The sequence below is a fragment of the Lepisma saccharinum genome, chromosome 26 (assembly GCF_977018435.1).
Source record: "Lepisma saccharinum chromosome 26, izLepSacc3.1, whole genome shotgun sequence".
Lineage (NCBI taxonomy): Eukaryota > Metazoa > Arthropoda > Insecta > Zygentoma > Lepismatidae > Lepisma > Lepisma saccharinum.
The window spans coordinates 52086617-52112398 of record NC_139254.1 but is presented as its reverse complement, the minus strand read 5'-3'; the positions used below and the strand labels follow the sequence as shown (position 1 = coordinate 52112398).

General features: G+C 36.7%; 2 protein-coding genes across 3 annotated transcripts in view; one reads left to right on the top strand and one right to left on the bottom strand.

The window, feature by feature from the left end:
• Mo25 (calcium binding protein Mo25) overlaps positions 1 to 13598 on the top strand; it is a 43365-nt gene extending 29767 nt beyond the window's left edge. For both annotated transcript variants that reach the window (XM_083112354.1, XM_083112356.1), the window contains exons 6-9: positions 1195 to 1363; positions 8418 to 8582; positions 10008 to 10112; positions 12328 to 13598. In XM_083112354.1, the coding sequence (XP_082968480.1) occupies positions 1195 to 1363; positions 8418 to 8582; positions 10008 to 10112; positions 12328 to 12510 (622 nt within the window). In that variant the 3' untranslated portion in view covers positions 12511 to 13598. The remainder of the gene's footprint in view (positions 1 to 1194; positions 1364 to 8417; positions 8583 to 10007; positions 10113 to 12327) is intronic.
• LOC145979564 (uncharacterized) overlaps positions 1 to 25782 on the bottom strand; it is a 420647-nt gene that overhangs the window by 83342 nt on the left and 311523 nt on the right. The gene's annotated exons all lie outside the window — the stretch shown is intronic.

Below are 25782 nucleotides of genomic sequence, written 5' to 3'. Positions count from 1 at the left end.
AAACATCATTAACACAAAAAGTAATGCTAACGACACACCTGCATCCTGGGGACCCAATTCTAGTTATTTCTAGCACAGTAACACCCTCACAACCATAACCACTCCACTGGCTCGAAGAGAACAAAGGTCTAGTAAAGTACTGAGTCAGTCACGTTATTGCTGCCAACCATTTATTAATGCAAGGCAATACAAAATTCTGTTGGGTCCCCAGTACACAGGTGTGTGTGTTACGGGTTAAATTATTCCTTATTCATACTATGGGAATGAGAGACGCGGTAATAGAATTAAGATACTCACATTTTCCGAGAAGCTGTTTTACATTATTTTCTATTAATTTCGGTAGCCACTGCCACCATCCTCGTTGGAATATGTTGTGTGGTTGCTTGGTGCATCTCTGTTGTTTTTTTCCTACATTGCCCCTACAACATCCAAATAGCACACAAACCAACCTCCAAAATAGCTGACCAACTAAACAAACATAAACGGTACTTCCTCTACCCCCTCAACAATCCAGGCATCTATGTTGCGGAATGCGAGTTCAAGGCTCATCACATCGGCAGATCCATCAGGCCCATCAGTGAGAGAATTCAGCAGTACCAATCAAATGCAAAAACTGCCCAACCCACCACCAGACTCGCCGAGCATATCAAATTCCACAACCATAAAATTGAGAAAGTACATATCAAATACAAAGCACACACTCTCATAGACACAAAATCAATGAAACACACACCATCATGCACTACAACCATGAACTGAACATAGTGGTCAGGCACACCATGCCTGGCTTCCGTTACTGCGGCAATTAACACCGGTGAACAGCAGACGACATATACGCAGACATACAGGTGACAGGAGCATACCTAGCGGCGATTTAGGAAAAAACAACAGACGCGCCAAGCAACAACACAACGAATTCCAACGAGGATGGTGGCAGTGGCTACCGAAATTAATAGAAAGTAATGTAAAACAGCTTCGCGGAAAACGTGAGCACCTTAATTATTCCTTAGGTTTTACCCAAAACCAGTGAAAGGTTAACTGCAACAGATGTGTATTACACAAGTTGAAAACAATGACTGAGCCTTGAGTAGTGATCATTTGGAGAAAGAAACCACTAAACAAACACCACATGTTTATTTAGTGTAAATGCAAGTGTAACACATGTGTGAATTGGTCTGTTCTGTTTCCTTGCAGGTATGAGCATCAAGAGATTGCCCTCAACTGCGGAACCATGCTGAGAGAATGTGCTCGATATGAGGCCTTAGCAAAGATTATGTTGTATTCAGAAGACTTTTTTAATTTCTTCAGATATGTAGAGGTTTCAACTTTTGACATAGCAAGTGATGCTTTTTCAACATTCAAGGTATGTTCTTCAGAATTTGAAGATTTTAGGGTATAAAAAGTTGGTTAATTAAAACTTCCCCTACTATATCCTTTGTGTCATTTAATCAGAAATCTTCTGTCTCTTATGTATGTATATTTTATTCTTGGTGATTATTTTAAAAGGGAATATAGTGAAATCCTGATTTTATGTTCCCACATTATAATTGAATGCTGATGGTCCCAACATAGCAAAATGTCTCCGCTCCAGATGCCGTACCCTTAGTGAATGAAGGCAGTGAGCCTTTGAAATTCTGAAAAAAAACTGTTCAATTGTGCAACACGGCGGAAACACGAAACTTCATGTAGGTAATACTTAAACCACGTTTACCGTATCCATCATGAATACGGTGTCTAGTTCAGGGTGACTACTCACCGGGAATTCCAGGAATTATGTGTGAATTATTGGCTCTGGGAATTATGCGTGCATTCTGCGTGAATTTTTCTCCATAGACGTGAAAAATTGCAACTTTTAATAATCCAGATCCCATTGAATTTAATATACATATTTATGAATGCTCTGAGGCACGCCTTTCACAGTTTAGCTTTTATTTTTCTGGAAGAAGGAAAAGAAAGCTGCATGGAAAATAGCACAGAATTCTCTGTCCGTTTACTTTGTTAGTGTCAATTGCAGAACAGTCTATGTGACAGATGGAAGATTATGATTATTGGAAGATAAGATATTTTGAAGTTGACGAGTTAAATTTGAGTTTGAAATTCTTATACAATTAACATTTTTTTAGTAGACTAGTATATCCTGTAACATTTGTGACTTGTGTTTGTAGATATATTTCGAGTCTTGAGTATGTGAAATGGGAAGTGTAAACTCTACACCTTAAATTCAATATTTTAAACTTATATACCATTTAATTGAATTGAATTAGAATTTTCGGATACATTGGAATCGCATAGACCCTTTTTATTGTTAATATATTTGTATGAGTATGAGTGTGGGTGTAGAGAGGCAAGATTGAAGCAGAGAAAACATCTGCTTGTACCCTAGAATTTTTGGAAAATTTGCCTTGAAAATCTGGAATTATAGGGGAGATCGAGGGGAGTTGCCCATAAGGGCGAGTTGACAACGTCCATTTTATTCCCACCAGTCAAGAGTTGGCAACATTTCAGGTTACTGTGAATATGTGTCATCTCTAGAACCAACTCGCAACTAAGAAGTTGAGTGTCTTGTTCACACAGTTTCTCTTGCTTGACAAACAACATCAATTCTTACTTGCGAAGTAAATTTTCTCAACTGTATATTCTTTCTTATTCAAAGTAACTAACTAACTAACTAACAAACTCTCTAGCCTTCTTAAACCCGAAGGTTCATGGCTGCAGCAACACAGGCCTTCCATCTTTCCCTATCTTGAGCAAGATCTATATACTCTTTTCCATCCCTACCGATTTCCCTTAGGTCCATCTCAACGTTGTCCCTCCATCTTCGTCTTGGCCTTCCTACAGGTCTCTTACCATCAGGTTTCCCAACAAGAATCCTGTAAACTCCTCTTTCCTCTCCCATTCGTGCCACATGGCCTGCCCACCTAAGTCTTCTTGATTTAATTATTCTAATAATATCTGGACATGAATACAAATTATGTAGTTCTAAATTATGTAACCTTCTCCACTCACCTGTCTCCTCATCCCTTTTAGGTCCAAAGATTTTCCTAAGGATCTTATTTTCAAATACTCTCAATTTATGTTCCTCTTTCAATGTAAGGGGCCAAGTTTCACATCCGTATAATACTACAGGCAAAATTACTGTTTTGTATATTTTAACTTTTAGTTTCTTAGATATTAAACGAGAAGACAAAAGTTTATGAAGAGAGAAGTAACATGCATTTCCTGAATTAAGCCTACTTTTTATTTCCTCTTTAATATAATTTTCATTTGTTAATATTACTCCTAAATATTTGAATTTGGAAACTGGTTCAAACGAGTTGTTATCAATAATTAGATTTTGATTATTACCTAACACCAGGTTTCGGCCTGTAAGCATATATTTAGTTTTCTCTTTGTTAACTTCAAAACCTATCTCTTTAGGAGTTTTGAAAAATATTTTAGCATTATTCTTAATTGTATTCACATCATCCCCCAGTAAGTCTACATCATCTGCATATGCTAACAACTGAGTCACACCATTTAATTTTAGTCCTTCTTTAGTTTCTTTTACCTTCCTAACAGCATATTCTAAGGCAAAATTAAAGAGCAATGGAGATAATGCATCTCCTTGTTTTAACCCATCATGAATTGTAAATTTGTCAGACATATTAATACCCACACGAATTTTACTTTCTGTTTCACTGGTGCATACTTTTATCATACTAACAAGCTTCTTAGGTATTCCAAACTCTACTAATATATTATATAATTGATCTCTTTTGACAGAATCATATGCTTTTTTGAAATCAATGAATAGCTGATGGACATTTTGATTATATTCCCACTATTTTTCAAGTGTCTGTCTGATCTGAAAAATTTGATCTGTAGTTGATCTGTTACGTTTAAATCCACATTGATAATCACCTATAATTTCATTAGCATATGGGGTTAGTCTTGTTAAAAGAATGTTAGATAATATTTTATATGTTGTCGAGAGTAGAGAAATTCCACGATAATTATTGCAGTTCATTTTATCACCTTTCTTAAACACAGGAACAATTATGGATTCTTTCCACTGTTGAGGGATTTCTTCTTTATTCCATATTAAACAAATTAATTTATGAATTTGACATATTAATGAATTTCCACCATATTTAATTAACTCAGCTGGTATTAAATCAATGCCAGGTGCTTTGTTATTCTTTAGCCTTTTAATAGCATCTTTAACTTCAGTCAAGTTAGGTTCTGGAACTAAAGGTTCTGCTGTGTGGACTTCATTTACTTCTGATTTATCTCCTACATGAACATTTAAAAGGTCATTAAAGTAGTTCTTCCATCTATTTAGAATATCGCTTGGGTCAGCTAGAAAATCACCGTCTTTATCTTTTATCAAGTTTACTTTAGGTTGCCACCCCTTTCTAAACTCATTTACACCTTTATATAAATCTCTGATATTTTTATTTTTGCTGTTTGTTTCAATTTCGTTAATTTTGCTTTTCAAGTAATCTCTTTTTTTACTTCTAAACGTGCGGTTAACTTCTCGCTTTATTCTATTATAATTATTTAGATTTGTATCATCAGAGTTATTTAAAAACCTAAGTCTAGCCTGATTTCTTATTTCTATTAGATTATGACATTCATTATCAAACCATGGCTTACTTTTTCTCGGTTTATGGTATCCTATACTTTCTTTAGCTGCTGATTCTATTGCATTACGTATGTGCTCCCAATTTTTATTTATGTCTGTTTCATTTATATTTTCATCATCATTTAAATCCTGCAAAACATCAAATCTATTTGACAGTTTAATTTGGTAATCTTTCTTAATTCTTTCATCAGTAAACTTTCCTGTATCAAATTTTAGAACTTTTAGATTTTGTTGCTTATGATTTATCACTGAGAGTCTTTCTCTTAATTTAGCAATTACTAAATAATGGTCACTGGCACAGTCAGCACCTCTATGTGTACGAACGTCAATTATACTAGTATGCCTTCTCTTGTCAATGAGAATATGATCTATCTGATTATGAGTTTTACCATCTGGAGAAGACCAGGTATATTTATGGATATCTTTATGTTTAAAAGTGGTACTTTTCACAATTAAATTCTTTGAGGTTGCAAAAGTAATCAATCTTATACTTATCATTACTTAATTCATGAAGACTTTCTTTACCAATCGTGGGTTTAAATGTCTCTTCTTTGCCAATCTGTGCATTACAGTCACCTAACAGAATTTTCATATCATACTGAGAAAATTTATCAAAGACCTGTTCTAACTCTGTATAAAAATCATCTTTAGTATTATCATCTTTATCTTCCGTTGGTGCATGTATGTTTCTTAAAATAATTTTACACCACCTACCCTGTAAAACTGCATATGATATCCTATCATTAATAAATTCTACCGTTTTAAGAGCCGAGATAATTCTATTATTTATGAAAAAGTAAGTGAGCACATATTTTATGCTAAGGCTAATCAGAAGACTATGGTAAATTGTACCGTTACTACATTCGGATACTTTGTTAAACTGCAATGTTTAGCAGAGGCGTGACCAGAAAGTCCAATATGGCGATCGGGGTGAGTTGACAATAGGAAGGAAGAGGCTAGTTGACAATATTGTATTCCTATTGAGAAAATTATTTTTCAATTAATTGTTCCATCAGAAACAGCTTAGCATATACACACCCGCGAAATTGTTTTTTCTTCCTTGTTCTATTAATTTCAGTGACCACTGCCACCATCCTCCTTGGAACTCGCTGTACTGTTGCTTGGCATGCATCTTTTGTTTGTAGTTCTCCGGCCGCCGCTAGGTGCGCTGTTGTTAACTGTATGTCTGCGCCCGTGACGTCTGCTGCTATTTCCCGGTGTTAACTGTGTTAACCGCAGGAGCTGAACATTGATAGCGGACAGGCACACCACACCTGGATTCCCCTACTGCAACAGTTAACACCGGGAAATAGCAGCAGACGGCACGGGCGCAGACGTACAGTTAACAACAGCACACCTAGCAGTGGCCGGAAAATATTTTTGTAATCCGTAATTTTTAAGGCAGTATATTGTTTGAAATAAAATATTCCAAACCGTGTATGGGGTAGAATTACCAGGGTGGCTACTCACCGGGAATTCTTTGAATTCTGGGAATTATGCGTGAATTCTACTTTAATTTTTCTCTGTAGACGTGAAAAATTACAACTTTTTAAATACAAAAAATATTCACATTTTATGCAAATAAAAATTATTTTCGTAAAATGTTCTTGCTAGTTTCGCTCGCAGTTCCTTCTTTTCTTAGTCGTATCAAGTTTATAACTATAGCTAGGGGGCGGCAGAAGTCGGCCGTGGGTGCCGAACTATCTAAATGAAAAAATGTAAAATTGATTGATTGATTTGTGGTTTTAAGTCCACTTTATGCACAGAAAGGATAATTGGGACTGGACCTACAGTTTAAAGTGGGATCCAAACCACTGTGCCATGTGTTGAAAAAATAATTGAAATCGTTTGTTCAAACACAAATGCTTTAGCACCAACGTCTACCCCCTTTTTGCATAATTTACGAGGATATTAACGTCTTTGATACTACTACTACTACTACTACTACTACTACTAATAACAACAACAATGTTGGTCCCGGTGGGTTCGAATCCCAGCTTGGGCATGGATGTTTGTGATTGTCCATTCACAATTTCATCATATCACTCATCCCCATCTTCGCAAATTAGCCAAACGTGGCACAAGAAGGTAAGTAAAATAAAACAAATCAATAATAATAATAATGTTATAATAATATTATTATTAACACTATTATTATTATTAGTACGGTTATCCTGGCATTTTCTCCCTGCCCGCTCAGACAAATATTTGTGGTTGCACCTCTGATTGTAAATAGAAACAACACCTTAAATTAAATATTTTAATTGAATTATAATTTTTGGATGTTGGAATCACATAGACCCTTTATATTATAAAGATATTTGTGTGTGGATGTTGAGAGGCGGTAACACGTAAGGTTGAAATAGAGAAAACATGTGCTTGAATTTTTGGAAAGTTCGCCTTGAAACCCAGGAATTATACTTGTATTTTATCATGGTCCTAGAATAGCCACCCTGATTACACATATTGTCAACTGACCCCGCACATATAGTCAACTCGCCCCATATACGTGGTTAATTGACAATAGTGACACGCTTCGAAAAAACAAGCAATAACTTTTCAAGTTTTTGCATGAAGGTGTAATAAAAATTCACAGTGGTCAAGGAAACTACAGGTATTGCTCGTAGCATTTCATCAATAGTAGATAGTACTTTTTAAGGAGCTGCAGAAATTTAAACAAAAACATGCTCAACTCACCCCAGTCTCCCCTACTTGAATTTTATCATGGTTCTAGAGTGGCCACCCTGTAGTTTGAAATACTTTCATACCTTGACACAATTGGCATGATTGCAAATATGGCACACTTGGACACATGCGGTAAGCAAGGAATGAAGTCTTACTCCCTCTATTGTTAGTCTAGTCTGGATTAGCCAAAAATGGCAAATGCAACATAAATAACCTACTCCAATCTGCTTGTATACTAGACTTAACTGTATCAGATTTTTCCTTCCATTAGGATTCATTGTTTAGAAATGGGAATAAAAGCACCATCATTTTATCAGTAATTGCTAGAGGCACATATTTTTGGTAAATAAAAAAAGCAAAATTTCGGTATAAAAGCAGTCAATTTTGAGTTCAAAAGCAGTAAATAAAATGAAATTTTGGTTTTAAAAATGTGAATATAATCCAAAACTTGATTTAGAAACTGCACAATTACACAAAATGAACATATCCCTTCTAATAGTACATTAAAGCATTACCAGAATATTAAGTTTATTCTTGTATAAAGGGGTCCATATTTGCTTCTCAAATATTTACAGCAGACTTAATCAATTTCTGCGAAGTGCATAACTCACAGGATACTTCGGACTTCAGAAAGTGCCACGTCGGTATATAAACAGTAAATTTCGTGTTTAACAGTCTATTTCGCATTTTGCTGTTCATTTTGCATCATATCGTGACAAAACAGGGTAGGAAAATGCACCTCACACCTTTCAGAAACATGAGAAATTAACATTACAATGTGTTACTTCACATTTCGTGTTTTCGACAAAAACGAAATATGCATGCCTCTAGTAATTGCTATTAGTCTTCAGAATTAGATGAAACACACAATTCCCATTCCAAATCTGAGAGGTATATTGCAACTTCCATTATTTCCGAATTCACAACCGAGTACATTGTTCCAAACATTAATTCTGTTCAAGTCCTATGTGTATTGAAATTGTGAATGATGGAACATAATGATGCCTAGATTGCCTGTGTTTTGGTTCTTTTTTCACCAAATGATAGTGTAGAAAAATGTTGTGTTGCTTATGTCAATGGTCTAACAAATATTTTTTTTTTCCTTCAGGAATTACTAACACGTCATAAAATACTATGTGCAGAATTCTTGGAAGTCAATTACGATAGAGTATTTTCACATTACCAGAGACTACTAAACTCTGAGAATTATGTCACTCGTCGACAGAGTTTGAAGTTGCTGGGTGAACTACTCTTGGATAGGCACAATTTTACAGTAAGTAACACTGTCATACTTTATATGTTATGAAAGGTGTGTGCATAGATAAAAATAAACCTCATGAATGTTACATTGCACTTTTGCGATATTCAGTGTGGCTATAAGTCTCAGTTTCTCAGTGCAGAAATTTGGAGGTTGAAATATAGGCATGAGTTGAAGCCTGTTATTTATTTCCAGAAGCAAGCAAGCAAAAAATTACTGTTTGCTGGATGAAGAGTTGATAAATAGCATATTTGTCTGCTGTAAGGACTAGACAAGTAAACATCGCATCGTGCAGAAAGCATGTGTAAGCCAAGTGGAGGGTCTCAAAGTGTAGATCATGGAATGAATAACATATATTACACATACTTTCTCGCATATGACAATAGATTTTTTTTTGTTAAGAACCACACACAATATTAAACAACATGATATGAAAGTCCATAGAACAAAGCTTAGCAGGCTTCTAAACTTATGACAAGGAACCTCTAATGAACTCCAGCATCTATAGTATTAAATGCTAATGCACGAGGAAATGTATAGGCCAATGCAAGAGACCTATCAAGGACACACAGGATAGATACGCAGGAAAGAAAGTTCTTTCTGGTTGGCCAAACATGTCATAAAAACCAACTACAGGATTGCATTTTTTTCGTGGCACACACTAAAGGAAAAATAGAATGTGACGTTACGGAAGGGGTATACATGATTAAAAGTACAAATAATATCAACAACAATTTATGTGAAAATCTTTATATATCATGGTGGAACACAGTCAAACTTAAAAATCAATCCTCCTCAGCCATCAGTTGTAAAAACCAGGAACTTGCCAAAACTGTGAAAACTCAACAACATCTTCCGGAAGACACAGCAAGTAGCATCATCGGAACCTTGACGGTGTCTTCTTCACAATCTCTTGACCAGCCCTGATGATGACTTCGAGATGGAGTTAAAAGCTTAGACAAACGTGCTGTTTATGTTTTTTGTGTGGTTTTTAACAAGAATGTTGCCAGCATGTTACATAAGATGTTTTTTAATGAATTTCTTCTTCAGTGTGAAGTTTATATGTTAATCCAGTTCAACTGTTGAAGACTTATTGTACTTTCTTGCTTGCCGCCATGTTGTGACAAAGTAGCATAGGGAAAATGAGTTATGTGAGTCAGGCTGCAGGAGTTGAGTCTCACGTGCTTCCAAAGTGGTAATGTTGCGGAACTGTTGTACCAGTTTGATATGGCCATTAGAACAGTGTACTTTATTAAAGTAGAATGCTATGTCCTCTTGTGAAGGTAAGAAATTGAGTGTAGGAGCCAGTTGAATATCAGTTTTTTCAAATTCTGATCCAATTTCCAACCTACTTGAAGGATCTACTTTTTCACGATTCCATTATGTATGTTATTGTGTTACGTACATATGTATATTGCAACTTGAATTTTCTGTTTGCAGGTAATGACTAGGTATATATCTAACCCAGACAATCTTAAGCTAATGATGAACATGTTGAAGGAGAAATCTAGAAACATACAATTTGAAGCCTTTCATGTCTTTAAGGTATGCTAACTACATTCCTAAGGTTAATTGAATTGCTGTAAGGTTTATTAATGCAATTTTACAGTGAACGTAAGATATTAAAAACTTGGGAGTTGTTGTATACCTTTATTCTTCAACTTCATAATAATTCTGTGTGAGGAATAAAGTAATTATCACAAAAAGTCACATCAAATTTTTATACAGTTATTTTAGAGGAGAATTTAACTATATTTGTGCTGTAAATGTAAATATTCTTTGTAGCTCTTTGGAATAGTTTGCAATATCACTCTCGCCTTATTAAACAGCTATAAAAATATGTAAGTATGGTCAGGGGAAATTTAGCACTGTTAAGGAACTAGGAATGGAATGCTCAAATTAGTAGTTTATACCCTTTACTGAAATGTGTGTGCTACCTTTTTGTGTTGTACACAAGAAAGGGATCTGTGCCATGATTCTTTTGAGAGCTCCAAAATTTTACTGTTTATCAATCATCATGAGGACAATTGTTGACCTACATGGTATATTAATGAATGTGTGAGAGAGGAGGTGGGGTTGCTATTTTTCCAATTGATAACATTTGCCTCCCTGGTGGCGTAGTGGTAACATAGTCACCTTGTAGTCAAGGGATTCCAGGTTCGGATACCCGGTGGAGGCACATTGCACAATGCTTCAGATCCCATTTTAAACTGTAGGTCCAATCCCGATTAGCCTATCATTCCATTTTGATATTACAAATGTGTATCCTTTTTTCAGGAGATCCACTTGTCACACAATATATACAGGCTTAAAGAATTGTCATAGAGATAATAATGAACTTGTTAAAAGTTAAATCATAGCATTTAATTTCAATTTCTTTTTCTCCATTGTCTAATTTCCCTCTTTTATTAATCCTACTCTTATGTATTGATTTAATGTGTGTACATATTTTGCTTTTTGTGTCATCCTCTTTTTTCATATTTTGTATGTCCTTCAACTGATGTCCACTTCAAAGGACGTGTTCACTGATTCCTGTAGTCATTCTGTCTTTCCTTGTTGTTTTTCACATGCTCTTCCATATCTGTTTTATAGTTTTTTTGCTTCACCTATATGTTTTTACATCCATTGCATTGTATCCTTCTTATGGATGCTACTTCTAGATTCTCCCTTTTATTGTCCACCACCTCCGTGATGTAGTGGTTAGCACAGGGGTCCTGGGTTTGATTCCTGACCTGGATGTTCTTGAAGGGCCACTCATAAATGTCATCATCACTCGTCCTCGCGATTAGCCAAAAGTAGCAGAAAAAGGTAAAGTGCTCCCCTGTGCTTAGCACCTCGCCATGAAGGTGTATAGGGGGTGTGGGGGTAACTCCCCACACTTCCTTGATCCGGTCATGAGTGGGGGTGATGTGATCAGCATCATGCCCCTGACTGCCTTTACCCCCCAGGTACCCATGTCATTTGACGCTGGGTGGGTGCCGGGGCCACTTAGAAAAGTTCCCGGATTTGTGGCCGGGATCAAACCTGGGATCTTTAGCATAGTAGTCAGACGCGTTACCGACTGAGCCACCTTGGCCACTAAAAAGTGGCAGAAAAGCAAAGTAGAATAAACCTAATCAATCAGTCGCTTTTCTTGCCCATGTCTCTTGCATTGGTAAAAATATGTGCCAATATTTTGGTGACTTACATGCTGATATTGTCGTGAAATTTTTGCAGAAGGGTCAGGCCAATGATAAAAGTTGAATAGTAGAAATAATAAAAATTATAAACAAGGTTAGAAATGTTGTTATATAATAGTAAATATTAGGGATGGGCTGATATGAAATTTTGGCCGATACCGATATAAAATTTACCGATACTGATAACCGATATTCTACCAATCCGATATAAAATTAGAAATGGTCCTTGAAGAACCTGAAAGGTTCATTGATCTCCTTAATAAATGTGTGTTTCGAGGTGACTGCTGTGAAAAAGAAATTGCATATTTAGACATTTACTTTTTTAGAAAGTAGGGCATGGAGATTATCCATAAAAATTACAACAAAATGGCAGAATTTTGCAGTAAATTATCAGATATTATTGATATATCAGATCGGTAAAATAATCGGTAATTTTACCGATACACCGATATCCCTATACTGGCAGATACCAATAGAGTACTGATTAATCGGTCCCATCCCTAATAAATACTATTATTTTAAGTACACACATGTAGGTAATTTAATATTTATTGTTGAATGTTTTTATGTTTATATTTCAGGTATTTGTAGCAAATCCAAACAAGCCAAAGCCCATATTGGACATATTGTTGCGAAATCAAGAGAAATTGGTTGAATTTCTCACTAGATTTCACACCGATCGATCAGAAGATGAACAGTTCAATGATGAGAAAGCCTACCTCATCAAGCAAATCAAAGAACTGAAGCCACTACCTGAACATTAGCACCGGTTTGAGACATTATAGTGAAACAAGTGCATATTACTGCAAGAGTTGCTTCCATTATTTTCTAAAACTTGAAAAAAGAAAAAAGAGAAATGTTTAGAGACATGTGTTTAGCATCAGGTTTGTTTAGAGTAAAAAATAAAATAAAGTTGGTTTTTAAAAAAAAAACAGTAAAACAAAAAAGATTTGTCAAGAATAGAAGTATTTTTGAAATTTGTGAGATACCGGAAAAGAAACTCATGTGAATTCCAAAAAAAAATGTGTGGTTACGCATAATTGAAGTTACTAGTCTTTTTATTTTGAACTCCAGCTTTTCAAGTAGAATGACATGATTCTCCTCTCGTGTGTCAGAGAGTAAATAATGATTGGTTTTTATGTATGAGCTGCCTTCTGGCTTACTGTGTGATAACTAGGTCAATTTCGATGCTGAAAGTAAATGAATTCAATCTTTTAATATGCAGAAGTAGTCTGATGTATCAACACCTGGTGTTATTATTTTTTTCTTGATTTCCCATTAGCATTGAGGGTTGACGGGGTATAATAAAAGAGCTTGTAACTTGAATGTTTGTATGTCTGAGAACCAAGAATCAATATTGTACAGATTAGCCTTGCACACTATTATCCTGTAGTCATCACCCTCAGTCATAGCTGGAATAAGATTAATACGAAAATACCCGCGGAGGTAAATAAAAAAAATGTGTAGTCTGTTGGAAAGGAATAAGTGCTTCAGTATGCATGGTGCTAAGCTGTGCTCCATGTAGAGAGCTGCTTTGTTTTTAGGATTGCAGTTGATTAGATCGAAGAGGCTATTATTTTGATTAAAGTATAGTGAATTAAGTTTCAAGTCCTAATTTTCATGAAAATTATAAATTAGATTTTATTGTAAATATATGTTATCTTTTAATGTAAAATATTATGAATTATATCAGACAAGCACTTACATTGATGTTTTTTGATTGCTATCCAGGATGTTGAGTTCGATTATTATATACAGTATATGGTCGATGGTACATTCCCCCAACAGCTAACATTGGTGTGACAAGCATAATCTTACATTTATTTTTAAAAATAAATATTATCGAAATTTGTCTTTTTGTCAGTTATTGGTTAACATTAGTTAAGTGTTTTCCTGTTAAATTTGATTTGTGTTGCTTGTAGTGTTTACTGTTTTTAATCAGTCCTCCCCTCTCTCGCTTGCTCTCTGTGTGTGTGTGTGGAGGGGGGTGTTGCACTTTCCCTCCTTATTTCCAAACCCCATTGTATTGCTTAAATGAAGAGGTTATGTAATTGTGCAAAACTCATTAATGGTAAAATTCAAGAAGTAAACTTTGCCCTGAAAAAAATTCCAAATCTCTATTTTGAACACTGAAAAATGAATGGTAAAGTGTAAGTAAGTAGTTTTTCCTCCATGAGGCATATGCAGGATTTTAAAAATACAACGGAACCCTGATTTAACATTTTCCCACATTTTACAAGTTTTTTTTTTACAGCTTGGTACCCTGAGAAATTTAAATTAGAGGTTCCCCTGTATTTCCTTGTTTAATTTTTCCAGTATAATTTATCCCTTCAAGGCCAAGGCTGATTTTCCTGTAGACACCAAAGCAAAGCGTGGGACATTTAAAGTTTTGCAAAAAAGGTAAAGTGTTCCCCTGTGCTTAGCACCACGCCATGAAGGCGTATAGGGGGTGTGGGGGTAACGCCCCACACTTTATTGATCCGGTCGTGAGTGGGGGTGATGTGATCAGTATCACGCCCCTGACTGCCTTTACCCCCCAGGGTTTTCCCCAGGTACCCATGTTATTCGACGCTAGGGCGCCGGGGCCGCTTCCATCGTTAGAAAAGTTCCCGGATTTGAACCGGCCGGGGATCGAACCCGGGACCTTTAGCATGGTAGTCAGACGTGTTACCGACTGAGCCACCGCGGCCAGTTTTGCAAGGTTTTAAATAAAAATTAGTATCTCTGAAACTACGAATGCTAGTTTCAAATTTTGGCTCATTTTCTTTAGTATAGATTAGGCTATTAGCCTATAGTCAAAAAACCCTAAATTTTCTTTTATCAGGTAGAAGAAGGTAGTTTAAAAAACTTATGTTTTTAAATGAAATTTAAATGTCTGGCTACCATGTAGGCAATATCAAGACATAAGGGTTCAAAATGCTACTTGCACATTGCCTTCTGCGTGTTCCAGTCTCGTGTCAAGGATTATGCAATGCTGATACTTTCAGAGAAAAAAATGTATTCTAATATAATGCCGTGCAGGTTTGTGGTAGGAAATTTAAAATTCTGCAATGTTTTCAATAAAATTTTTGTATTTCAGAAACTGAATGCTAGTTACAAATCATACCCTGTTTTCTTCAGTACAGACTAGGATATAAGTCTATGGTCGAAAATATCTAATTTTAATTTATCAAGTACAAGAAGACTAAAGTAAAAAATAAAGTTAATTTTGTTTTACAAAAATTTTAAATTCATCAGGTCCCAACATAGGCAGCACTGGAATGCGAGGGTTCAAAATTGTTCCTACATATTGCCTGATACATGTTCCATTTCCTGGCTAGAATTTCACACTTGCTGTTTATACTTTCGGCTAAATTAATATTTTCTCATGCAAAAAAAGCCATGCTTGTTTTCAAGGAAGAAATTTTAAAATCCTACCCACCCAAATATCCCCAGAATCAAATTCAGCTTAGATACTTCAAGGCTCATGTGGCACTCAAATCATGTATCTCTGGACTTGACTAGAGTCACAATATGCTCCAAAAGGTAAAAATGCTAAATACGACACACATGTCGCATCAGTAGAGGCAAATATTTTTGGTAAATAAAAAAGCAAAATTTCGGTACAAAAACGGAGCCAATTTCGGGTTCAAAAGCGGTAAATAAAATAAAATATCGGTGTTATAGCGGTGAAAAAATGGATGAAAAGTGGTATATAAAAAGACGTATTGGTTTTAAAATTGTGAATATAATCCTAAATTTGATTTAAAAACTACACTTATTCCACAGAATTAACATTTCACTTCTAAAAGCACATTTATGTAGTTATCAGAGTTTTAAGTTTATTTCTGTGTAAAGGAGACCATTTTTGCTTCTCCAATATTAACAGCAGAATTAATTAATTTTCCGGGAATTGCATAACTCTCAGGATAATTCAGACCTCGGAAGGTGTCGCGTCTGTGAATAAACCCTAAATTTCGTGTTTAAGAGTTAATTTTGCTTTTTGCAGTTCATTTTGCATTATTTCGTGATAAAATATGGTCACAAAATGCATTTCTCACCTTTCAAAAACATGAAAAATTAACACTACAATGTGTTTTATTCAAATTTCGTTTTTTCGTTAAAAACGAAATATGCATGCCCCTACGCATCAGGCATCCAAGAGCTAACAGGTTGATTGAAGTCAAACCAGTCTGATGCAGTGTCTCAGGCTACTAAAATATGTGAAATGCAATTTCTTGGTTGGTTCTCGCTTCCCTGACGGCATAGTTTTAATGTCGTTTCCTGCAATCAGAGCGTTCTGGGTTCATGGGCTGGAATGCTATGCATTATCCCAGTGGATACACCTAAAAATGACATCGAACCTTTCCAGTGGTTGATTGGTAACGCCGTGCCCTTGTAACTGAGGGGTCCTGTGTTCGATACCTGGTGGAAGCCCTCAGTAGTTTGGAACCCACTTTAAACTTTAGGTCCAATCCCGATTAACCTATTTGTGTACGAAGAGGACTTAAACTCCAATTTAAAGATGTTAAAATTTTCAAAAAACTAGAGCTGCAACACCAAAGCACACACATCAGCCTAATATAACAACTGCCTGCAGAAACGTATAAGTTCTTCATAAATGATTATTATTTTAACAGTCTTGTCGTGCCAAAGGTGTGACTCAAACCCAGGACTGCCACCTCTATTTGTGCAAGGTACATAAATCTTAATATTAAACCACGGCTAATGTTTCTTCAGGGTAGGGTTCTTTTTTGAAAACGAAACCAGACAGGATGTCTTCCAATGTAGACGTTTAAACAATTATATTATCTCAACAAGGATACATGGATTTATATATTTACATAATGAGATACCAAGGACGTATTTAGGGGGGTCCAGGCAGTCCGGACCCTCTCCGAAAGATTTATCAAGTACTAAAATAATGAAAAAGTTATTAGTTTAGCCGTTGTTATATAAATTCCTCTGAACTTATTGTAAGACAAGAATTATATTGGGATCATACGGCTTTGAAGGACACAAAGGATGTATTTCGTGGGTCTGAACCCACCCCCACCCCCACCTGATAGACTTATTAAGTACGAAAATTAAATAATGAAAATATACTAGTTTAGCATTTGTTGTATAATTTCCTCTGAACTTATTGGAAGACAAGGATTATATTGGGATTATATAGCTTTGAATCACATTACAAAGAAGATTTATGTACACTACTAATCAAAATAATATGCATAAAATTTTAATGAAACTTACTTTTGTCCAACTACATGTAACATCATTTTTATTATTTGATAAATATTCAATTATTCATCTATTTGACATTAATTTCATTGCCAGGGCACTTGTTTTTATGTAAATTACCGATCTTAATTACAGGTAAGCTACGTAATGAATATGTGCCGTTATATCTCTATTCTTATACAGTCTTTTTACCTAATCGTATGATGATGATATAATTTTAATTTATGTATTGTAATTAGTATTAACTTGATTTAATATAATTATTTTAATTTAAACATTATTATTATTATTTTATTATTAATCCTGAGACACTTGGTTCAGACCCCCCGAAACATATTTCTAGATACGTATTGCTCAGATTCTGATTCAATTTGTATGCTTTTACGAATTTATTTCTTCTTTCTAATTTGTATAATCTTCTTTAGTATATGCTTCCTTCTGTACTTCTTTCTGGACTTCCTTCTTTGTGGGAATTTGGATCTGGACTTCGTTCTTTGTGGGGATTTGTATCTGGACTCTTATGTAATCCCTGGAACATGTATCCTTTATGCCAATTCCTCTGGTATTTTGACATGTAGGTTTTCCCTCTTCACTAAGTCCTTTTTTCACAAGCTGGTAACACCTCACTTTTTCTTCATTCACACCAAGTCCTAGAGGGTTACGAGTTCGAGGGTGAGGGTTGATATCTATGCCGCCCATTTCTACTCTTCTCCCTTGAGGCAACAACTGGAACGTGCCAACACTAAATAAGTCCAACAAAGTGTATACTTGGTGCAAGACCATTGAAACCCGCTTCCAAGTAGGTGCAACGGCAGGGACGCATAACCAAAGGTAATGTGGTTCAAGACTGGAACGCGCCGCCACTGGTATAAATCAAAATTTCCACTAAGAAAATGGAAAATCAAACTAACAGATTTGAGATCTGTTAAAAGACACAAATTTGTATCAGTGTTTTCACTTCTTTAGTTTTCCGGTATATTTACATATGAGCACCAATTTAATTTATTAAGTATTTACATTAATTTATTGTTTTTATATCTTGTCCTCATCCTTTTATAATGGATTCTATTGTTGTTCATCTTTCCAAATTACTTTGTGCTTATTTACACTGCCATTCGCGTATCTCGTCTTAATCTTCAATCTTGCACACCTTGTGCTGCCATCTCTATTCCACCTCGGCAAACCATTTGAGTTGGTCCCATTGGGTACGTAACAGGACCCCTGGCATCATATAACTATAGTCTAATCACTTCATAAAGGGTCCAGGTTGAAGAAGCTGGAAGTAACTTCTTAAAAGCAAATTACATCAGCGACCCTCGGTGGATCTGATATCTCCGCTGACACTGGATTCTAACAGAAATCCACAGGAAGCATTGAAATAATGCAACATCAGTTTTAGGCAAGAAAAGACGGTTAACGACAAAACTGAACTCGCCAACGGTTTTAACGATCGGAAATTTGAATCCTCCATAAAGAGTTTGAGAAACCATTTCTCGGCCCCAGTTGTACTCTGAGATTTATCGCGTGAACAGTTCTTGCTCCCTGTTATGGGCTGATTCGATTGATACGTAATGAGATACCGCAGGAGTGGTGCGCTGTCGAAGTTCCATTTCAGGAACCGTGTCGTCACATCTAGATCTACAGGTAAACGAATGTTCATTTATCCCACTTTCTATTATTCTTACAACCCTGCCAGACCAGTCAGCCCCAAAGTGTTAATATCAAAGGTTTATGTTGTTCTTGTTTCTCAGGGGGGAGCCCCCTTTGCTTGTGTTAGTGTTCCATCATTTATCTGGAATGCAACCCCATCTCCTTTGTGTCCCTCTTGCTAAGCAAACGAGTTGCTTCAGTCAGCCGTAAGTCACGATCCCCAAAATATATCTTAGATTTTGTACGCAGTGAACATCCTTTTGATTACAGTAATACCCCACAAGTGCAGTTAGGACCACTGATTGCCATCAAAATTGTCAATAGAACAGGACTGCACATCAGCCTAACATCACACCACAGCAAATAACACATGGCCTGCACTTTGCCTAGAACCTTGATTGGTTTGACAAACTAAAATCTTGCTGACACATTAAATGTTGCTGGAGCTACAAGCCTAAAATGTCATTTTTAGCCGATTTCCATAAAATTGTCAACCTCCAAATATTTCAAGTTTCTGAGAAAAGTGTCATGCAAATGTGTTTGTAGAGGGAGTTGATCAATTTGATTTGTCTTATCAACTTGATTGAAGAAGCTGTAAGTGCATCCTGTTACATTACTGTAGACTTTGGGATAGGATGAAGCTTGTTGAAACATTGAGGACGTCATGTATGTGGGACAGGAGTGCCCACAGAGGCGTTTCATGATGTGCCTGCGTCATGGGAATTGGGGGGGGGGGGGGGTGTGCAAAATTTGATATCAATTCTATATATCTTCACCCAAAAAGGGGGGGAGGGATCGTATCGTTTCATTGACTTGTTATTGATTTTTAGTTTTGGTTATTATGTATAGTTTTTCTACCTACCTGTGGGTGATCACGGGGATAGGGTTGAAATGAAACACCACCTCTTCTGCCTTTAGAATCGGTTTGGATGGAGGGGGGGGCATGGTATTCGCATCAATACAAGGTTAGTCGAGCAGACAAACTGTGCAGAATAAGGTTGACTAACAATGGCAGAGAGCCTAAAGTATCAAAGTAAACATATATTGCTTAAATATATATGTATTATACAGTGATGTACCCACAGGGGGCAGGGGGTCATTGCTGCCCCTCAACCTTCGACAGAGGTCAATCCCAGGGTAACAAGAGGGGACAAACATTGACAGCTAAGGGCACCTGCATGGGAGCACAGAGGAGCAATTACCCCTTCGATTTCAAATTTTGTGCAAATAAAAATACATTTTGTAAAATTTTCTTCCTTGCTTCTCTCGTTTTCGTCAAGTTCAGAGCTGTAGCTAGGTGCGGTGGGAGTCGGCCAGGGGCACCGAATGATTAAAATGAAAAAAAGTTGTGAAAGAGAATGCCTTGGCACCCCGTGTCATTATTTGCACCTTATTAGGGCAAATGGGGGGGGGGGGGGGGCTAAACATTGACGGCCTAGGGCACCTGCAGGGGGCACAGAGGAGCAATTACCCCCTTCGATTTCAAATTTGATGCAAATAAAAATGCATTATGTAAAATTTTCTTGCTCTCATTCTTTTCTGTAATGTAATGTATTTAAATAATATGTGTTGTATTTTTGTATTCAATAAGCTTTCAATACATACACAATTTAGTGTTAGCTTGTTGAATATGTATTCTCTATTTTATGTCGTTCCATGTTGCATATGTGTAAAACATACGTTGTGCGTGAAAGTTACACATGTATCTTCGGAATACATTTATCATTCATTTTCTGCCATTCAAAAATACAGTTTGTGTACTTGTTTTCCATTATTAGCTAATGTGAAATTGACGGTTTTGAAAAATGTTTGATATCGTTTGTTCCCAACAAATGCTTTAGCACAGACTTCTACCCCCTTTTTGCGTAATTTATGAGGATAATAACGTCCTTCTTACTACTACTAAATAATAAAGCCATTATTAATGTTGTTATTATTATTGGTACGTTTGTCATGGAACTTGCCCCCCCCCCCCCAAGACAAAATTCGTGGTTGCACATCTGGTATTATATCTTTCCGCAAATTTTGTCCGACAAAAATAATTTGAGTAATTAATTCGCCTTAAATGGGGGGAGTGCATCATGGGCACCCCTGATGTGGGGTAACCATAAAATTTTGCTTTAGTTTCTAATTCTGTCCCCTGTAGTATCCTGCCTCAGCTCGGAAGTGCCCAAGTTACAGTACAGGTAGTTCAATATTAGTAAACATAGGCCTCCATGCAGTGAACCTAACACCACATGTCTTTGGTGCACATATAGGCCAATCAGAACTGGATACAAACAAATCAAGTTACCTGTCATATGTAACTCTACTGTGCACAAGAAATACTACTACTGATGATGATAATAATATGCATTGCTCTGTATAAAGTTAAAGTGAGAGAGGTGTTTTCCGATTAAATAAACATCACAGTCTTAGATTCAAAGTTCTGGCACCACCAGTGCTTTTCGCTCTTAAGCCAGTGACATCTATATATTTAATCTTTTCATGTGTCTGACTTTTTGTTTAGTATATTTGGGGCAAAGTCAGGGTGCAACTTTTGATGAACTTGGTGGGTTTACTATCTTAATAATTTTCTAGATATCTGGCAATCACTCCCCAGAAAAATTGACTTTCATTAACTTAAACCTTGCATACGGTATCTCCTTATGTATGCTTAAAATCTGATTTTGATATCCAGCAGAGCACAAGTCAAGATCATTCTAAATTACAGTGATTTACACAGTTCATGCCACTGAACTCATGTTCATATTCAGATGTATGTTACCTTACTGTTTGGCACTCAATAGATGTTCGTGCAATTTTGATTGAATTCACAAGTTCTTTGTGTACAGTGGGGATGTGTTTTGGATTTTAATTTTAGATGCGAAAATCTTTTAACTAGTGATGTGCACAGGTTTTGCATGCATTTAAATTCACCTTTTCAGATAAAATACGGATTGAAATATTGCAATTAAACACCTTTACAGTCACCTGAAGTTCATACATCTGCATTTAATATGGCTACATTCGAGAAGAAACCTTAGTCTTCAAAATGGTTATTTGCAATGTTAACCAAACATTGAAAAGAAAATCGTTCTGAAGATTTGAAATTTGTTTTATTCATCACTTATTGGTTCTTCAAATGAGTGTCATTTGAATGTAATGTTTTAGTTGTTTTTTTTCTTCTTGTTTTTCTTTTCCTAACTCTTGAACTACCACCCTCATACGTAGTGAACCAATAGTTCTCAGTGTTTCAAGAGTTTTTATAGCCATGCCAATTTCTTGTTTTCCTGTAAGAACTGAAAATTTTCAGTTTTGCATATACAGTGATAGTACTTTCGTTCGTTACTTGTAGAGTATCATAAAGTTCAGCAAATTCCATTATAAATTACCACTTTACAGGTGTGGCTGGTCCTTAGGCACCAAAGAGCAGTGAAAACCTAGTTATGTACCCTATTAACTTCGAGAATGAACAATAAAAAATGTCTTGGAACAATTCCATAAAAATGTTATCCTTGATGGTCAAAATTATATATCAGTGAAGACCGGGCCAGACTGGCCCACAGGGCGATTTCCTGGTATGCCCTTTCATCTCGGTGCCCTTCCGAAAAAACATATTCGGTGCCTTTTTTCTTACTGCTCACAGATATAGCAGTGGTAAATAGACATTTTCTTTTGTGTGACCTCTTGGACTTCCACAGAGGTGGATTAAGGGCCAAGCAACCCGGGCAACTGACTGGAGATGCTGCCCTCAGGAAGAGGACACCAAACTGGGAAATTCCTTTTGGATTAGCACAAAACCTTATGAACCTTATTTATGATTACATAAGCGTGGCTATTTATTTGTTAGTTCGAGTTTATTTTTTAAGTCCACTTTATGCACAGAAAAGCTCATATGAACTGAGCCTATAGTTTAAATTTAAATCTGGACCACTACGTGCCTCCACCTGGTGCTTTGCTAAAGTTGGATTAATTGAAGTTATAAGGTATGCCCAAATGAAAAGGAGACTACCCTTGTATCTAAATAATATTATATTACAGAATATTAGCATTACATAATATGTGAAGTACAGTTAATGTGTAACATGATATCTACACATAATTGCCATTGATATTGATGTACTGATCCCAGTGCGTAGGAAGGGAGTGGATGGCTTCAGTGTAGAAACTCTTGGGTTGCTAACAGATCCAGTTTTTCACGGTGGTTTGCACTTCCCCGTTGACCTTTCAGTGATTGTTTTAAGGGGCCAAAGATATGGGAGTCATATGGGGAAATATCGGGGCTGTACGGAGGAAGTGTGAGGACTTCCCATTTAAATGTTCTCAGCAGGTCGAGGTTCTTCCTCGCCACGTGGGGCCTAGCGTTGTCCTGGGACAGCACTATTCCCCTTCGAGAGCTTACCACTGTACCTGTTTTTGATGGCATGGCTCTCCGTAAACGTCCTTCATCCTGCGATAAATTTGTGAAGCATGCTCGCCTTCTCCGCGAAGAAATTGGATTACAACTCTCTGCACTGATCTGGAGGAATCCATAATGCACCCGTCCGCGCAAAACAAGTCTCGCCAACTGAGGAAACCGCAGGTGAAGCCGTTCGCTACACCTGCAAACTGGGACAAACACTGTGCCATCTATCGGCAAGCATATTTACCCTCTTCAATTAGATATAACGCCGCTACAGCAAAGGTCTCATTTTCATTTGGGCATACCTTATACTACTGGAAGACTGCATAATATATTAATAGTATATAAACTGACAATTCAGAAAAAGCAAGATCAACATGTAAAGTACGATAACATTCTGTACTACAGTATATGTTTAAATGTTATTAAAATACAAGTTTCATATTTTCTATTTTAAAAATGCCTTCTCTATCAGTGGCGCAATCACAGGGGACATCAGGAGCGGAGTTAGAGAAATTGGCTTCCATCAAAAACCTGAGATCCTCGTGTCTGTACTGGCGGTTTCTGTCGACTTTTGGATTGGAATTCAGCAAGTTTGATACGGAAATGTTGTACACGATTTGTGAATGTGGGGAAAGCTTTGATTGAAGCCATTTTCTCGAATGTCACCCCTGGCGGCCAACAGTACACACTACGTGGCTGTACGGTTGGCCAACATAATTTTTTGGTGTTTTTCTTTCTATTCGTACCAATTCTGTGCACTTGAATTTAACGTTGGTAATATCAATATGCGTTTCAAATAGATCGCACCATTTATGCTAGGGCTAACCCTGTATATCCTCAAAGAGCAGACGACAAAAGAGTAGGGGTGTGCGCGATCCCGGGAAATGACTTCCCGACTTTTCGGGAATTCGAGCAGTCTGGGAAATACTGAATGGTCTTTATAAGAAGTCATTCATTCTCTAGGTTTTCTACAACTTTCGGATATTGGTCGCTTTTATTTCAGAAATGCAAAAACAATCACTTAAGGTGCAAATGACATGTAGAATTAGAGATTTTCAGAGCTTCTGGAAATTTCGAACTTTTCCCAACTTAGGAAATGGCGAATATTTCCAATCCCGACCAAAAATTTTCTGTCCCGCACACCTCTACAAAAGAGTGACGTTTCAACACTTCGGGTTCGCGTCGTGGTTGGTCTCGCCAGGGGTGCCCACAGGGGGTTTCATGACGCGCCTGCATCATGGGAATTTTTTTTGGAAGGGGGCAAAATTTGATACCAATTCTATATATCTTCACACAAGAATGGAGGGGATCGTATCGTTTGACTTGTTTTTTATTTTTAGTTTTTGTGGGAGATCGTGACGATAGGGTTGAAATGAAACACCACCTCTTATGCCTTTAGAATCGGTTTGGATGTTGCTCCATGTTGCATATGTGTAAGACATATGTTGTCCATGAAAGTAACACATGCATCTTCGGGATGCATTTATCATTCATTCTCTGCCATTCAAAAATACAGTTTATGTGCTTGATTTCCATTATTAGCTAATGCGAAATTGACTGTGTTAAAAAATATTTCAAATCGTTTGTTCCAATGCTTTACCACAGACTTCTACCCCCCCCCTTTTTGCACTAGTAATAATAATAATAAAACTATTATTTTTGGTACGTTTCTCCTGGTACTTGCCCCCCCCCCCCAAGACAAAAATTTCGTTGTTGCACCTCTGGTATTTATTTTTCCGCAAATGTTGTCTGACAAAAATAATGTGAGTAATTAATTCGGCATAAACGGGGGGGATGTTTCATCTTTTTGGGGGGGAGTGCGTCATGGGCCTTGGGGAGGATGGGCACCCCTGGGCCTCGCAACTTTGCAAGTCTCGCGCATGGGTAACGTCGATTCAATTTTTAAAAGGCCGAGTCTGCTGCCACGCACGTGTCAGCAGTAAGAATAAGCGTCAAATTTACTCCTGCCACGTAATTCCTCTGCTAAGAGGACGTTACAAATCTTAAGAACAGATTAAGACGAGAGAAATGCAAGTTTATGATTAGTGGGGATGAATTTACAGGCATAGGTACAGGTAATTTAGAACCTTTTTCTTTAGAAAGCATTTAGCGATATTATTTTAATGCTAACAGAACCTAATCTAACTACGAGAGCTGCTGAGGGACCTAATCTTAAAACAATTTTGTGAAAGTAATCGCTACAACTTCACAGTATGTGTTACAGACGTAATTGCATACATAGCATGATGAAATCACGAGAAAACAAAGACCGAGTCTACTGCCACGCGCATCTTTTTTGAGGTGGCAGCAGACACTACCTTTTTAAAAGGCAGTGTCTGCTGCCACGTTCTTTTTCTGCTGGAACCTCAAAAAAGATGCGGGTGGCAGTAGACTCGGTCTTTGTTTTATCGTGATTTCATCATGCTATGTATGCAATTACGTCTGTAACACATACTGTGAAGTTGTAGACATTACTTTCACAAAAATGTTTTAAGATTAGGTCCCTCAGCATTCTTCTAATAATAAACCTAAATGCTCTCGTAGTTAGCATTAAAATAATATCGCTAAATGCTTTCTAAAGAAAAAGGTTCTAAATTACCTGTACATTCATTCCCACTAATCATAAACTTGCATTTCTCTCGTCTTAATCTGTTCTTAAGATTTGTAACATCCTCTTAGCAGACGAATTACGTGGCAGCAGCAAATTTGATGCTTATTCTTACTGCTGACACGTGCGTGGCAGCAGACTCGGCCTTTTTAAAGACACGTAGGATTTGCC